Here is a 14588-nt window from a genome sequence, read left to right on the forward strand (position 1 = left end):
CCTACATTTTTTTTTTTTTTAAAGCAGAGGGCCTAGAACAGAACCTCGGGGAATCTCAATATTTCAGGGATGGGTGGCAGAAGAAGTGCCAAGAAAGGGTCAAAGAAGGAATGGCAGAGAGAGAGGAGACAAAAACAAGAAGTGTGGTGTCTTGGAAGCCAGAGAAAGAAATGGGGTTTTAAGAAGAAGGGGATGAGGGGGCGCCTGGGTGGCTCGGTCAGTTACGCGTCCGACTTCGGCTCAGGGCATGATCTCACGGTTCATGGGATGGAGCCCTGTCCTGGGCTGCTGTGCTGACAGCACGGAGCCTACTTGGGATTCTCTCTCTCCCTCTCTCTGCCCCTCCCCTGCTCGCATGTGTTCTCTCTTTCAAAATACACAAGTAAACTTTTTTTTTTTTTAAAGAAGGGGGTGATGGGGCACCTGGGTGGCTCAGTCAGTTGGGCGTCCGACTTCAGCTCAGGTCATGATCTCACGGACTGTGAGTTCGAGCCCCGCATCGGGCTCTGGGCTGATGGCTCAGAGCCTGGAGCCTGCTTCCAGTTCTGTGTCTCCCTCTCTCTCTGCCCCTCCCCCGTTCATGCTCTGTCTCTCTCTGTCTCAAAAATAAATAAACGTTACAAAAAAAAATTAAAAAAAAATAAAGAAGGGGGTGATCAACTATATAGCTGCCTTCTAGATTTCTCAGCTTGGCTGGTACATGAGCATCTCATATTCACCAAGTCCAAAAATGAGCCTCCCATTGTTTCTCTTGAGCCCTCTCTCTCAGTTAACAGCACCTGAACTACGCAGTTATTCTACCGAGAAGTTCCTCCTAGCCCATTTCCTGGTTAAGGTCTGTAGCAGTCTCCGGTGATCGCCCACCCAACACCTGTTCACTCCCCTTTCTCCTTCCCAACAGGGCTCTGTTGTTCAGACCTGCCTCTGCCCACCCCAGTGTGGCCATGTGGTTTGGGAAATGAGGTGCCGTCCCATAGTCAGGGGAAGGTCTAATTGATCAGTGGTTCTGTTCCCCTTGCTAATGACCAGACTGGTGGTACGTATGGGACAAAATGCTACCAATGCAATCTAAGGGGTAGGGTCTTCTGACAAAGGTTCTCTTGCTTCTGTGAGAGATACTCTTGGCTTCCTTTACGCCTTGTCATGGAATTTGCTAGCCACACCTGTCTTACAATCTGGAGGGGAGAGGGGCTGCAGGTAACACGAATACACCCAAAATGAAGATGCCAAGTGGACAAATCTTGGGTCTTGATGTCACTGAGCTGCTGACTTAATTAACCCTGGGCCTTTCCTGCGTTAGGTATTCTTATGAAAAGATAACAAATTGACCTCACTAACAATTAATGTGCTATGTAAGATAATAAATTGACTTTGTTGTATTTAAAACAGTATGATTCAGAGTATTATGTTTCTTGTGGGCTTCTGAAAGACTTTCTAATGGATACAACTTCCCATCAATCTGTCATTCCCTCCCCCAGATTAACTAGATTGGAGATTGACTCTCAGTTCCAGAGATGGGCCTTGATTTGTCTAAATCAATCATTGTAATCCTATCCCCTTTAAATGTTTTTTTTTTAATGTTTATTGATTTTTGAGAGAGAAAGAGAGACTGAGCATGAGCCGGGGAGGGGGAGAGAGAGAGGGAGACACAGAATCCAAAGCAGGCTCCAGGCTCCGAGCTGTCGGCACAGAGCCCGACATGGGGCTCAAACTCACAACCCACAAGATCATGACCTGAGTTGAAGTCAGATGTCACCAAGGCGCCCCAAACCCTATCCCCTTTAACTGTTCTAGAACCCCATCAAAGAACATGAGGTTCAGAACCTGGCCACAGGGACTGGTTCAGCAATGGATACCTGACCTAATAGGAACCAATATAAGTTTCCTGCCTCCTTCTGAGAAGTTACTTTGTTCTCTTAGGAGAAAGTCATGAGGAGAGATATTCCTTCTCTCTCTCAATGTAAACAAGAAAGAATACAGCTCTGATTGCTGATAGCGGCCTCCTGTACCACGAGGGAAGCGAGACTGAGGGCCAAGTTCACAGTGTAGATGGCAGAGCAGCTGAATGGAGACCATGTGGTCCTTGGGGACATTGTTGAGCTTCTGGATCGACCAGTCATCTGCACTAACTTGCACACCTTTACTTTAAGCTGGTTACTGGCAACCAAAAGTATCATAGAACGATGGCCCATCCTCCCACATCCGAGCAGTTATCAGATAATATTGAATTGATCTCGCAAACATCTCATGAACTTGCCATCTCTTCCCCATTCCTCCTGCCTCAGCCAGTCCCGGGGTATCTCCCCTGGGTTCCCCCAAATACCTCCTGCCTCACTGGTCTCCAGCTTCACCCCCCTCCAAGTCACTCTGTCCTGCTGCCAGTATAAGCTTTAACAGGTGAAGATCTTAGTGCATTGCTTCCCTGCTTCAAACCCTCCTCTCTACCCGGCTGTCTCTAGTTCAGTCGTTAAGACGTATTTCAAGCCTCTTACAGGAGTTCTTTTCTGATGCGCCTCAGGCTGTCCCATTGCTTCTTTGGCCAACCGTGGTATCCCATTGTAAAAAGCACTATAGTGCATTACAGTTTTTCTCTTTTCTATCTCTGCCTACTGAACTGTGAGAGGTCATGTTCCCAGAGTCCAAAGACACTAGGTTTGTGGAGCATACACTTGCCGGAATGAAGTTTTATCTAAACTTGTCGCATAGGCATCAAAGTAGGAAGCTAACCAAGTAAGTAACTCGGTGAAGTGTCAAGAACACTGGATTGGAACACACACAGAGCCTGAAGCTTTGTTTTGACTTCTTCCACTTATAAGACACGGGAACCTCAAGGAAATGCCTTGGTCTCTGTGCAACTCAGTTTCCCATCTGTAAAACGGGAATACCGCAATCATGTCGGTGATGACATAGCCCGCTGTCTACCTATGTTGAAGGGATGGCTATTTGCCTGGAAACTTCATTCACAGTAAAGACGCAAAAGAGAGAAAGCTACTAATGCGATGGAAAGTAGAAAGTAAACACTCACCTCTTTTTCATAATGAGTTTATTTTACATAATTTACAGCATAGGTAACATCGTTTTCCAAAGACACGGACCAGAGGAGAGTGAAGGGGTGATTTTGATCATCAGAGGTGGCTTCGAAGGACCGCCAGACAGCACTGTGAATGAACAAAATATGCTACGTAAAATACTCTTCCTTGAGGGTGGTCAAAACATGGAAATGTAGATTGCTCTGTCACTAAAACAGCTTGACTTTGGCTGTTCTAACCTCCCTGCAGAGAGGAAGACAGAGCCGGGTGGGGAGTGATTACTCCTCAAACAGAGAGTGATTTAACACCACCACTGGCTATGTGACAGATAAACTAATTTGCCCAAATCACTAAGCTTGGGTTTTTCCACCCACATTAATTTGGTTGCTTGCACATGACAACAGCGGTATTTGTCGGTGACGGGGATTCAAAGGCCTGGACATCGCAGCCAGCAAGAGCACACAAACAACGCGAGGCAAGACAGGACACAGCCAGATGGACAGCCTTTGCCCCATCAATGACTGCAAGACAGAGGAGTCAAAAGGATGATTTCTTTCAGCCCGTGAAGGCTTGATGTGGCTTGGATCCAACTAAATTTTCACCTTTTAACTAAACCGCTGGTACTCCTTCCATCTCAAATTTTTGGAAGCCACTGAATGTGATGGAAATGTGGCCTTCTGGCCAAAACAGCAGTCTGGAGCCTGTGGCTGGCTGGTTTTATTTTTGGATTAAAGGGGGGACCTCCATCAAGCCTCCCTGTTTTATTCTGAACCTCAATTTCCCAAATAGAGGAAGGAGAATCCACAGCAGCTTGGGGGATCTGCAAAACCTGTGCTCTCTGGTCAGATGGATCAAGATTTGAGTCTCAGCTTCACCACCATCTAGTTATGTGACCTTCAGTAAGTGACTTGGCTTCTCTGAGACTTGAGTTTTCCATCTAGAATATGGGCATAGTAATAAATACTTGCTTATTTTATTACTTCATCCATTCAACAGTCATTTATTGTCTCCCATGTACCAGGCAGTGTCCTAGATCTGAGTCTACAAAAGTGAGTGAAATAGACATAGTTAGTCCCTGTCCTCATGGAGCTTACTGTCTGTTGGGAGAAATCAGACAAAAGCTCTCGGTACCATGCCTGGCTTTTAACAGGCACTCGGTAAGTTCTTCGTATCTGTACTCAACTGTCATCTCCCCAGAGAGGCCATTCCTAATCACCTATTAAAATAGCCCTCCCTCGTCTACCATGTTCCACCTACTTATCTAACTTTAAACCCATTCTTGATGAGTTTAAAAATCATCTATTAGTGATAAGTGCCTCTTAGATTTAGGGCAAATTTTTGCACTTAGGTCTCTACAATATAATCATCTTTTTAAAAGATAGATTTGAAAACATGTTGCAATCAAATCTAGAAGAATGACCAATAAGCCTATGAAAAGATCCCCAGCATCATCAGGGACATTTTTTTTAATTAAAAAAAAAGTTTAACTTATTTCTTTTGAGAGAGAGAGAGAGCAAGTGAGCACGAGAGGGAGAGGGGCAGAGAGAGAGAGGGAGACCGAATCCATTGCCAGCGCAGAGCCTGATGCAGGGCTTAAACTCATGAATCATGAACCGTGAGATCATGACCTGAGCCAAGATCAAAAGATGGATGCGTAACTGACTGAGCCACTCAGGTGCCTCCATCAGGGACATTTTTCTTTTTAATATTTATTTTTTATTTTTGAGAGAACATGAGCAGGGGAGGGACAGAGAGAAAGGGAGACAGGGAATCCGAAGCAGGCTCCGTGCTGATAGTGAGCCCGATGCGGGGCTCGAACTCACAAACCATGAGATCATGACCTGAGCCGAAGTCAGATGCTCAACCGACTGAGCCACCCAGGCGCCCATCAGGAACATTTTTAAAGACTGGTGCTACTGAGTATTGGCAGGAACAGCTGGAACACTGCTGACGGGAGCGCAAAATGGCGCAGCAACTTTGGAAGATACTTTGGTGGTTTCTTACGTGGTTAAACTATACACTTAGTTCCAACCCAGCAGACCCACGCCTAGGTATTTCCCCAATTGAAAACGTGTATACTGGAAGGACTTGTATATGAGCTCGTTTATGGCAGTGTTATTCATAATTCATGAATTCATACTTGAACAACAACCCAAATGCCCATTAACTGATGAACGGAGAAATAAAATGTGATACAGCCAAACGATGAAATAATGCTCAGTGATAAAAAGGAACAAAGGACTGATACATGCTGCGACAAAAAGCTCAAGAACATCATGCTTAGCGAAAGAAACCAGACTCAAAAAGTCACACGCTGCATGGCTCTGGGTATATACCATTTTGGAATCAGAAGGGTGTTTATCTGGGGCCAGGAGTGAGGGAGAGGATTGACCACGGTACGGCACAAGGCAGTTTTGGGGGGATGCTGGAAATATCTTGGGTGGGGTCGGGGTTACACGGCTGTACACAAAGCGAAAACTCATCAAAGTGCACAATTACGAAAGGTGAGCTTCGTTGTAGGCGAGTTACGCCTCAATAAAGTTGTTACAAAATTTTAGAACATGTGGCTATATGTGTGTAGAAGATGACTTTATGCTTATCCCTTGTGATGGGATTTGGGTGTGTGTTTGTTTTTTTTTTTTTATTTTCTTCTCTTTGCTTATCTAAATTTTGTAAAATTTCCACAACGATCATGGAGGGTTTGTGTCGGGAGAGAAAACACCAACAATGAAATGCCGTGAGCATAAATAATTGGGTTATTCAACAAGGAATCTATTGTCGATTCAACATTGTTTGCTTGTAATGAAGCCCATTTGGGCTACCTCCTTCTCATCTATCTCCCCTCAGTGGCACTTCTCAGGGGTGAGCTGAGGAAACGGATGCAAAAAGGTACAGAGCTTAATAGCAACGCTTTGTCCATCCGGCTCTCGGTTTGGCTCTCATCTGGCTTTCTGGATGAATACACAGTAGACTAATGATAGGGGGCTCGCGTCCTCCTTTGCCAGCTCTGCCCTCCATTCCAACCCAAATCAAGTCATGCGTCCTCCAGGTCCCAAGAGGAAGTCCTCAGTGTAGGGCCGGGCAGATTGTGGTTTGTGGGGTCCAAGCCGGGTGCCCGCCTCCGGCTCCCATTGGTCTGTTGCGTGCTGCTGCATGGTCTTGGTGAAGGCAAGAGGCCATTCATCAGTGGAGACCCACGATTAGGATGACCGCTCACGCTGCGCACGGCGGGATAGATACAGAGTCCCTCCGAGTGTCGTCTGGGGTGAGGGTGCTCAGTGTCAACAGGCCTCTGGCCCTTTTCGCCCATGACACCTCCAATTCATCTTCAGACTTTCCGCCTGTGAAAGGGCAGTTACCTCAGGAGACCAACCAGTCGGTAGGCGGAGGACAGCACATCAGAAGAAGTCTGCTTTGCTTCCTCTTGCGTGCCTCAGGGTAGCCGGCGAGGTTCCTGATAGGGCCCAGGTATTGGGACACAGGGCTCCAGTGAGGACAAGAAAGCTATAATTATAACGATAGCTTCGTAAGATATCATCCCATGGAGGGAACATACAACTTTCTCGCCTCTCTAGCGGAGAAGTAAAGCCCAGCAGAAACTCAGAGCAGCGGGGTGGGCACAGGGAAGTAAGAGCGATCACAGCTTTCCTTGAGCCTCTGCTTTTGTCACCCATCAGTGCTGAGTTCCCCACCTGGGGTGTCTGTCCTCAGGGTCACGCAGGCAGTATTTTTAGGAACGACTTCCGGTATCTTAAAACTCCACCCATTATTCACAATAACCAAAATAAGGAGGCAACCCAAAATGTCCACCCAGTGGAGGAACAGATAAACAAAATGTGGAATATACATACAATATAATATTCTTCGGCCTTAAATAAAAGGAAATTCTGGGGGCGCCTGGGGGCTCAGCCAGTTGAACATCTGATTCTTGATTTCTGCTCAGGTCGTGATCCCAAGGTCGTGGGATCGAGCCCATGCTCAGCATGGAGTCTGCTTGGGATTCATTCTCTCTCTCTCTCTGTCTCTCATAAAAGGGGAGGGGAGGGGAAGGAAAGGGAAGGAAAGGGAAGGGAAGAGAAGGGAAGGGAATTCCGACATATGCTACAACAAAGATAAACCCTGAGGACATTATGCTCAGTGAAGTAAGTCAGACACAAAAGTACAAATACTGTTTGATTCCCTTGCATGAGGTACCCGGAGTAGTCAGATTCATTGATTGACACGGATAGTAGAATGGTGGTTACCAGAAGCTGGGAGGAAATGGGGAGTTGTCATTCACTGGGTACGGAGTTACAGTTTGGGATGTTAAGAAAGCTCTGGAAATCCACAGTGGTGACAGTTACACGCCAGTGTGAACGCACTTACGGCCACTGAACTGTACCCTTACGAAAGTGAACAATGGTAAGTTTTATGTTGTGTATATTCTACCACAGACACAAAAAGCAAACATTCCACACATACCCACAAGGCCTCACCCCCTCATGAGAGCATAAAGGCATGCTTGTTGCCATTCAGATCCAATCTCTGAATGGGCTGGCATCGCCTTGGACTGATTTTTAGAGAGGAAAATAACAGCAAAATATATGAATTATGCCTACTGCGGTCTCTCTGGCAGGCCCAGCTCTCCAAGCATGGTGTCTTTGGGGGGAACTAAAACAAAGGGGCCTTGGTGGAAAGGTTGGCTGGGGTGAGCGCTCTGATCTCCCCCGGCTGTAAAGGCTGTGATTCTGTGGTTGGGGAGGCCATGCGAACGGAGAAACACCCCAGAGGAGGGACCAGACAGTGTCTCTGGACAGATCCCACCCAGCCACAGGGAGAAGCATTTGGGTTTGAGATGGCCCTTTCTCTGGGCAACTTGTAGAGCCTGGAGACAGAGTTCTTCACGAGAAGCAGCTGGGACCTCGCTGGTCTATGTGACAACACCAAGCACCAGACATGGGGCCCATACATGCGCTAGTTAACGAGGGGCTAGTTAGGGAGTCCTCTCCTCTCCTAAGCCCTGCATTCATCACCCCCAGATGCCTGGACCTGGGTGGGGTCATGATGGATCTCGGCAGCCTGCTCAGCTTGTGGGTTATGGATATTGTGCACAGAGCAGCTCGGTCTGGATATTGCAAGAGTAGACACAAGAGACTCCCATTTCCCAGACTGGCAGCCTGAAGGGAGTCTGGCTCCACGAGCGTCCTGGTTCACCGTCAGGCAGAAAACCTCCGTAGAAACTTCGGGTCTCCTCCCCATTCCGCCCCACCCACGTTCCCTGAGAGGCAGAATGCAGCAGGGGCAGAAACCACCAGAAGACAAATTCCAATCCCCATCCTGCCGCTCCGTGGCCCGTGACCTCGGCCCCCTGCAGCCTCAGTTACTTTGTGAAACGGCAGCAACAACATCTGGCATGGGTCAAATGAGACAGTGTCTGGGGTCAAGCCTGGAGAATGTACTGGACAACTGCTTTGGAGTTTTCTGCTGCTGTGACGTCCAGCGCTTAGGGCGGAGTAAACGGGGTTAAGTCATTGTCCATTACTGAAGCCATCAAGCCTCCGAGCTGCCTCCTCTGGCCTGACCCCCGGAAACATTCGCTTGCTATGCACTAAAATTCTAGCAACATGGTGTTTTCTATAGAGACGAGGGGGGGAATGCCCAGTTCGCTTCAGATTATGGGGGGCCATGCAGAGATCACCGAGGCGATCCCATTTCCTCCCATCTCCTGGACGAGAAACCTCGTTTCTTCGAGGCGATGCAGGTGTACTGGTGAGAGCTGTAGAGAAGACAAGGGGGCCTCCTGGTCCCCACCCCTTTTCAGAGGACAAGTTATCTGTGCCAGGGGGGTTAGTGTGTGTCCTCCAGGAGGCCCCAAAGGCCACCCCAGCTTTGATTGACCTATCTCCCTTCAGAGCCCCGAGGAAACAGAGAAGCAGGGCCCTGCGAAGGCTTTGCGCTCGCAGCTCCGGTGGGCTGATGTCTTTCCAAAAGCTGCAAGTAGGTCCGGTGCTCTCCCTTCCTCCGGTCCACGAATAAATAAACCAAGGCCTCCCTGTGGCCTTGCAGCTGCCTGTCGCCTTGTAAGTTCTTGCCTGGGTGATGGTGGAGAGCCCTTCCTCTTTTCTCTGGGTGAGGACCCGAAGGGCAAGACCCAGAGTGTCTGCAACTGACACTCCTTCTGCAGCTGCCCAGACGCGATGTCCCCTCGAAGCACTGTGGGGAGAAGAGAAGGGCCCGGAACACCTCTTGGAACAAACAAGACAAACCTACACAGAGTTGGCACAGCAGGTTCTCCTGGAAAGGGTGAGGCCGAGTGGCTTCCGTCATACATAAGGGACTCCAGGACATGGACACAAAGCATCGAATGGACAGAGCAACTTCGCTTTCCCATCCTTCCCAGCTGCGTAAGTAGGATGTACCCATTTCACTGTGCCCCGCCTTCGGGGGCCCTTCTGGAGGCAGCTGGAGATGCCCATTCAGGCGCTGGAGTGGGGGCTCCTGTGAGAGCTCCAGCTGAGAGCCCCGGCTAGGCACACCTCCTCTCTGGTCCTCAGTTTCACATCTGGAGAAGCGGAGACCAGAAAACCTAGTCCCAAAGTCTCGCGAGGATTCGGGGAGCCGGGTGTGCGCGGAGCCGCCGCAAGGAAGGGTGCGGTGGAACGTTAGCTCCCGCCCCGCCAGGGGGAAGGCAGTAGAGGAGGTGCCGCTAGCTGCCACCGCCTTGTATGTGAGAGCGAGGCGCGAGGCACGTCTCCCGACACCACACCCGATTGCGGTCCCGTCCTGGCCTCCCATGTCCCGCCGGGGCCCCCAGGTTCAAGGGCCCGCCCTCCCCATGCCACTCAGATATCCCACGCTGGTATGGTGAGGGGCAGGTGGGGGCAGCCGGGACGCTCCCCGGCTTGGGCCAAGCCGTGGTGGGCCACCCGGCCACCGCGCAGCGGGAGGCGGCCGGGCCGGGGCGTCCCGCTGCCCCGGCCGGACTCGGAGGGCAGGCCCGAGTCGCTGGGCTGCACCTCCACGGAGACCGGCGCGCGCAGGAGCCCGCCGGGCCGCTCCGAGTAGGCCTCCCTGGGGCTCGCCCACTGCGGCGGGCAGAGGCGGGCGCGGAAGGCGGCCTGGAAGCCGCGGCGGAAGTTCTCGTTGAAGTAGCCGTAGATGATGGGGTTGGCGCTGCTGTTGAAGAAGGCCAGCCAGTGGGCGAAGGGGAAGGCGTAGACGGTGACCAGGTGCAGCTGCGGCTCGCTCAGCTGGCCGTAGTCGATGAGCAGCAGCAGGGCCCAGAGCGGCAGCCAGGACAGCGTGAAGACCAGCGCCACCATGACCAGCATGTGCACCACCCTGGCCCTGCGCCGGGCCCCCGGGCGGCCCTCGGGCGCCGCCGCCTCCCCGCCGGCCCGCGCGGGCCCCGAGGCCTTGCAGAGCTGGCGGGCGATGCGCGCGTACATGAGCACGATGAGCGCCAGGGGCGCCAGGTAGATGTGCGAGAAGAGCACGGTGGTGTAGACCCTGCGCATGCCCTTCTCGGGCCAGGCCTCCCAGCACGAGTAGAGCGGGTAGGAGCGGTTGCGGGCGTCCACCATGAAGTGGTGCTCCTCGCGCGTGACGGTCAGCGTGATGGACGAGGGGCACATGATGAGCAGGGCCAGGGCCCAGATGACCGCGATGGTGACCAGCGCCTTGCGCAGGGTCAGCTTCTCGCGGAAAGGGTGCACGATGCAGCGGAACCTGCGGGGAGGGGGGAAAGAGAGGCGGGCTCGGGACGAGTCCCAGGGGTCCCTGTGCCAGGGGCGAGGGCTGCCCTGGCCGGGGCTGGGGGCTGGGGCGCGTGGGCATGCCACGTGCATCCTCGCACCGCACCGTGGGCAGCTTCCAAGAGCAGCTCCCGCAGTAGATCTAGGTTCAGGTTCGTTTGCAAGCAAGCTGGTTTCTCACCTGAGAGGGAGTCAGATCCCCGCTGAGTAGTCAAGGAACAAAGGCAAGGAGGACGGGAGGGGGGACGGAACTGCCTGCAGTGGGAAACAATCCTGTCTGTGCACTTGGGGGGGGGCGGCGGGGGGTTAAACTGATTAGCTGGCAGCTAGCAAAGTGATCAGCCTGCACATTCTGTCCTTGAGTAGGCTGAGTAGGTAGGTGCATCAAAGAACACTTTTAGCTGTTTACGGATTCTCCAGAAAACCTTGGGCGTTCAGGTGTGGAGTCTACGTGACAGGCTGTCCCCATGTCATCTTGGCCAGTGTCCTTGCCTGCCTCCCGTGCTCTGGGCAAAAGTGCCCAGATGAACCCTTAGTGCAAGGGCTCACTGAGGTGGAGGAGGGGAGAAGGACCTGTTGCATGCATTTGGGTTTTATTGCTTGCAAAGCTTCCTTGGCCCCTGGCTCCATTCTGTTCGCGGGCCCATGCTTATCAGAGACTCTGATGGAATCTGAGGCCGAAAGAGACCGGAAGTAGCTTCTGGTAGTGTGGAGATGGGGAAGTGGTAAGGCCTGGGCTGCCAGGGAACAGCAAGGGGGGCGTGGAGGGGGAGTGAAGGAGCAGGAACACACTGAGCCCCCCCGCCCTCGGAAACTGGCTTTCCTGGCTCATTCTCATGAGTGGCAGGAGTCACGGCTTAGGAAACGAGGCCTGCCCCCAAGCTCTCATAGGACCCAGGAATCCCTATTAAACCTCGGCAGGAGCTGCCTCCAGGCCTTCCAGAAGGAGGTGGAATTCTCTGCAGGTCCCCCCAGTATAGAGGGCAGACAGCCCCACAACCCTTCCCTTTATGGCTCACGATTCAGCCCCAGGCTTCTGGTCAGCCCAACCGTGGAGACAGAGGCTCTTCCTAGTGGCGGGCCTCTGTCAGCCGGGGAGAACCCAGCCGGGAACCCTCTCACCTTTCCACAGCAATGGCCACCAGCGTGAACACGGAAGCCGACACGGACATGCCCTGCACCAAGCCGCTCATCTTGCACGTGGCGTTGTCAAAGGGCCACCCTGCAATGACAGAGCCCATGACAGAGCGAGTGCCTCATCCACAAAAAGCCGGACACCTTGGGCCATTTAGACCAGTCCTCACGGTGGCTCGGATCTTTCCTCCATGTCCTGGTGGTGGTGGTCATCCTCTCATCTGCTTACACAGTTCCAGAAATGAGGAACTGACCAGTCCGAACAGTCCAAACTACCATGGCCGGTTTTCACCATTAGAGAGGCAATCTTTTTTTCTTTTCTTTTCTTTTCTTTTTTCTTTTTTCTTTTTCTTTTTCTTTTTTTTTTTTTTTTGAGCACACGAGAGAATTCTAAGCAGGCTCCACACTGAATGGGTCATTCCAACAATTTTTAAAATTGAGGCACGTGAAAAGGACTGGAAGACACCACCTTACCCAGCTAGTGACTTTGCCTTATCACTGTTCTTGCTGCTTGTGTGTGCCTGTATGTGTGTGCACCTGTACCTGTGTGTGCGTGCATGCATGCGCGCGGGTCTCGGTGTGCCGGGAAGGAGAAGGATGAGCAGTTTATGTTCAGCAGCTGTGAAAGAACTCGAGCTCCAGCAGCGAGTGAAGGGCCCACCAGGCTGAGCCAGTGCAGCTGAGGGGAAATTGTTTGCCCTGGCTACTACTAATTGGGTCCTGAAACCTACAGAAACACAGGCTGTGATTCCCCAAGTCGGGTCAGTCACTGGTAAGCCTCTGGATGGGGCTTTTCAGGCTCTGGATCTGAGCTCCGGAGCCCCGAGCTCAGGGCCTACGAGCTCAGATCTCTAGATGTCTCCATGGCCCTGGAAACTAGTCCTTCCCCATGTAGAGTCTCAGGGTGTGTGGAGCCTAATTCTGAAACAAGGCAGGCAAATCACGTGGGAGAGAGTAGACAACAGTGTGATCCCTCTGACATGTGGAAGATGGACAGGTAGGAATTGAGAGGTTCGGTGGTCTAGTTCTGCCTGAATCACTTCTACCAAGTCACTGCTAAATGGCCAGCCCGTCTCTACTTGGACACTTCCAGTGACAGGCAGTTCACTACCTGTCGGACAGAACTCTCTTTCGTTGGAGAACAACTCAAATAAGTGGGGATTATTAGGTTCTTATTCAGAGGGAACCTGCCCCCCTACGACTTCTTCCCATTGGTCCTAGTCCTGCCCAGGGGAGCTCCAGTAACACTGGTTAGAAATATGGGCATGAGGCCACGGGACTTGACACTTAGCTGGTTAACAACACACATGTCCCTTAATCACTCTGGGCATCAATTTCCCCGTCCCCAAAATCAGGATTTTGTGGGACGCTCATTGGATTGCTCATTGGATTGCTCTAAGGATTCATGCATAACTCATTGGATTGCTCTAAGGATTCATGAAGGTAATGCAGGAAGAGTAGGTCATACAATGCCTGGAACAAAGAGAATAATTAATTCATTGTATCTGTTATTTCTAACCGAATCCTTCAGCCACAAGACTGTCTTAAGTTTGAGGCAATGACATCTTGGCCAAGAGACCGAGCCAACCACGCTTTCGGGGGCGGAGGGGACCCTCACTGCCTCTGCTGCCTCCACTCACCAGTGATGAGGTTGTCCACGAGAGTGGTGGGCATACAGAAGATGCCCACCAGCAGGTCGCTGACAGCCAGGTTGAGGATGAACATGTTGGTGACGGTGCGCATGTGCCGGTTCGTGAGCACGATGAAGCAGACCAGGGCGTTGCCCACCATGCACAGGAGGAAGATGAGCACATAGGCCACAATGAACATAGCTGCCACCGGTGAGGAGTGCTGGTAGTAGGAGGAGAAGGTGAGGTTTGCAGCCAGGGTGGCCCTGGCATTACTCCCATTCTGACTTGGGGGCCAGCTGCTGTTGGGAGGCTGGGCGGGCTCCCCTAGAAGCAAAGGAGCATACAGGTCAGGAGCCTTGGCAAAGAAGGGCTGACTGACTCCTTGCCATTGGGTGCGACCCTTCCGTGCTCCCAATCCCGACCATGCCCTACCGCGCCCGATCGTGTGTTCAACTCCAGTTGCAACCGGATTCACTTTCGACCCACAGCACACAAACCCTCATCTCATGCCCCCACCTTGTCTCGTCCACAGCTCACTTCCCGATGTTGGCTCTCCTCCATTCCCATCCAACTCCCCCGCCTCTGCCACATCTGGGCTCCATCCTTCTTAGCCCCGCTGTCTGCCCCAGAGGCTGACCTCTAAGGACTACATCGGCCAGATTCCCTTGCCCTCTGGTGTCCGACCAGGTTCAGCCAATGGGAAGCGCTGGAGGAGATTGAAGGACTGGAGAAGACAGAAGGCAGGTTACTCATCTCCCGACCCCCTCCATGCCTGGCCCAGTTCTGCCTGTGCGGCTGTCTTTATGGATACAGCTCCTACCAGGTGGCCCTCTTCCATGGCTCTAGCTCTTTGAGGGCCACAGTGACACTATTTTCTCTCCTTGCACTGACAGCTCCCTGGGATCGCCAGTCCTGGGTGCTCGTCCATCCCTGCTGGTTCTCTTGCCTCCCCTCCCACCCCCCCATAAACTCCCCCTATTAACCTCTTCAGATAAACACTTTCTGAGTCAACCGCCTGTTTTCTCCTGGGACCCTGACTGTTATACCCTCGGAATCTTTGT

At 51.9% G+C, this 14588-nt stretch overlaps 1 protein-coding gene across 1 annotated transcript; it reads right to left on the minus strand.

Moving 5' to 3' along the window:
• Positions 1-9850: 9850 nt before the first annotated feature.
• On the minus strand, positions 9851-14365 carry NPFFR1 (neuropeptide FF receptor 1). Its single transcript, XM_047073698.1, has 4 exons — positions 14348-14365; positions 13537-13882; positions 11885-11984; positions 9851-10736 (listed from the first exon to the last, which is right to left on the minus strand). Exons 1-4 carry the CDS (start codon positions 14363-14365, stop codon positions 9851-9853), a joined length of 1350 nt encoding a protein of 449 aa, XP_046929654.1.
• Positions 14366-14588: the final 223 nt, after the last annotated feature.

This window comes from Lynx rufus, unplaced genomic scaffold (assembly GCF_022079265.1).
Source record: "Lynx rufus isolate CCGP_SWC_20201006 ecotype Redwood Valley unplaced genomic scaffold, mLynRuf1.p SCAF_11, whole genome shotgun sequence".
In the NCBI taxonomy this organism is placed as follows: domain Eukaryota; kingdom Metazoa; phylum Chordata; class Mammalia; order Carnivora; family Felidae; genus Lynx; species Lynx rufus.

Bases quoted from the DNA above. Each gene is read 5' to 3' on its own strand.
- NPFFR1 (XM_047073698.1), bottom strand. The intron at 11,985-13,536 runs GTGAGTGGAGGC...CTGTCATTGCAG, and splicing joins CGTGGACAACCTCATCACTG to GGTGGCCCTTTGACAACGCC. The intron at 10,737-11,884 runs GTGAGAGGGTTC...CCCTCCCCGCAG, and splicing joins GTGGCCATTGCTGTGGAAAG to GTTCCGCTGCATCGTGCACC.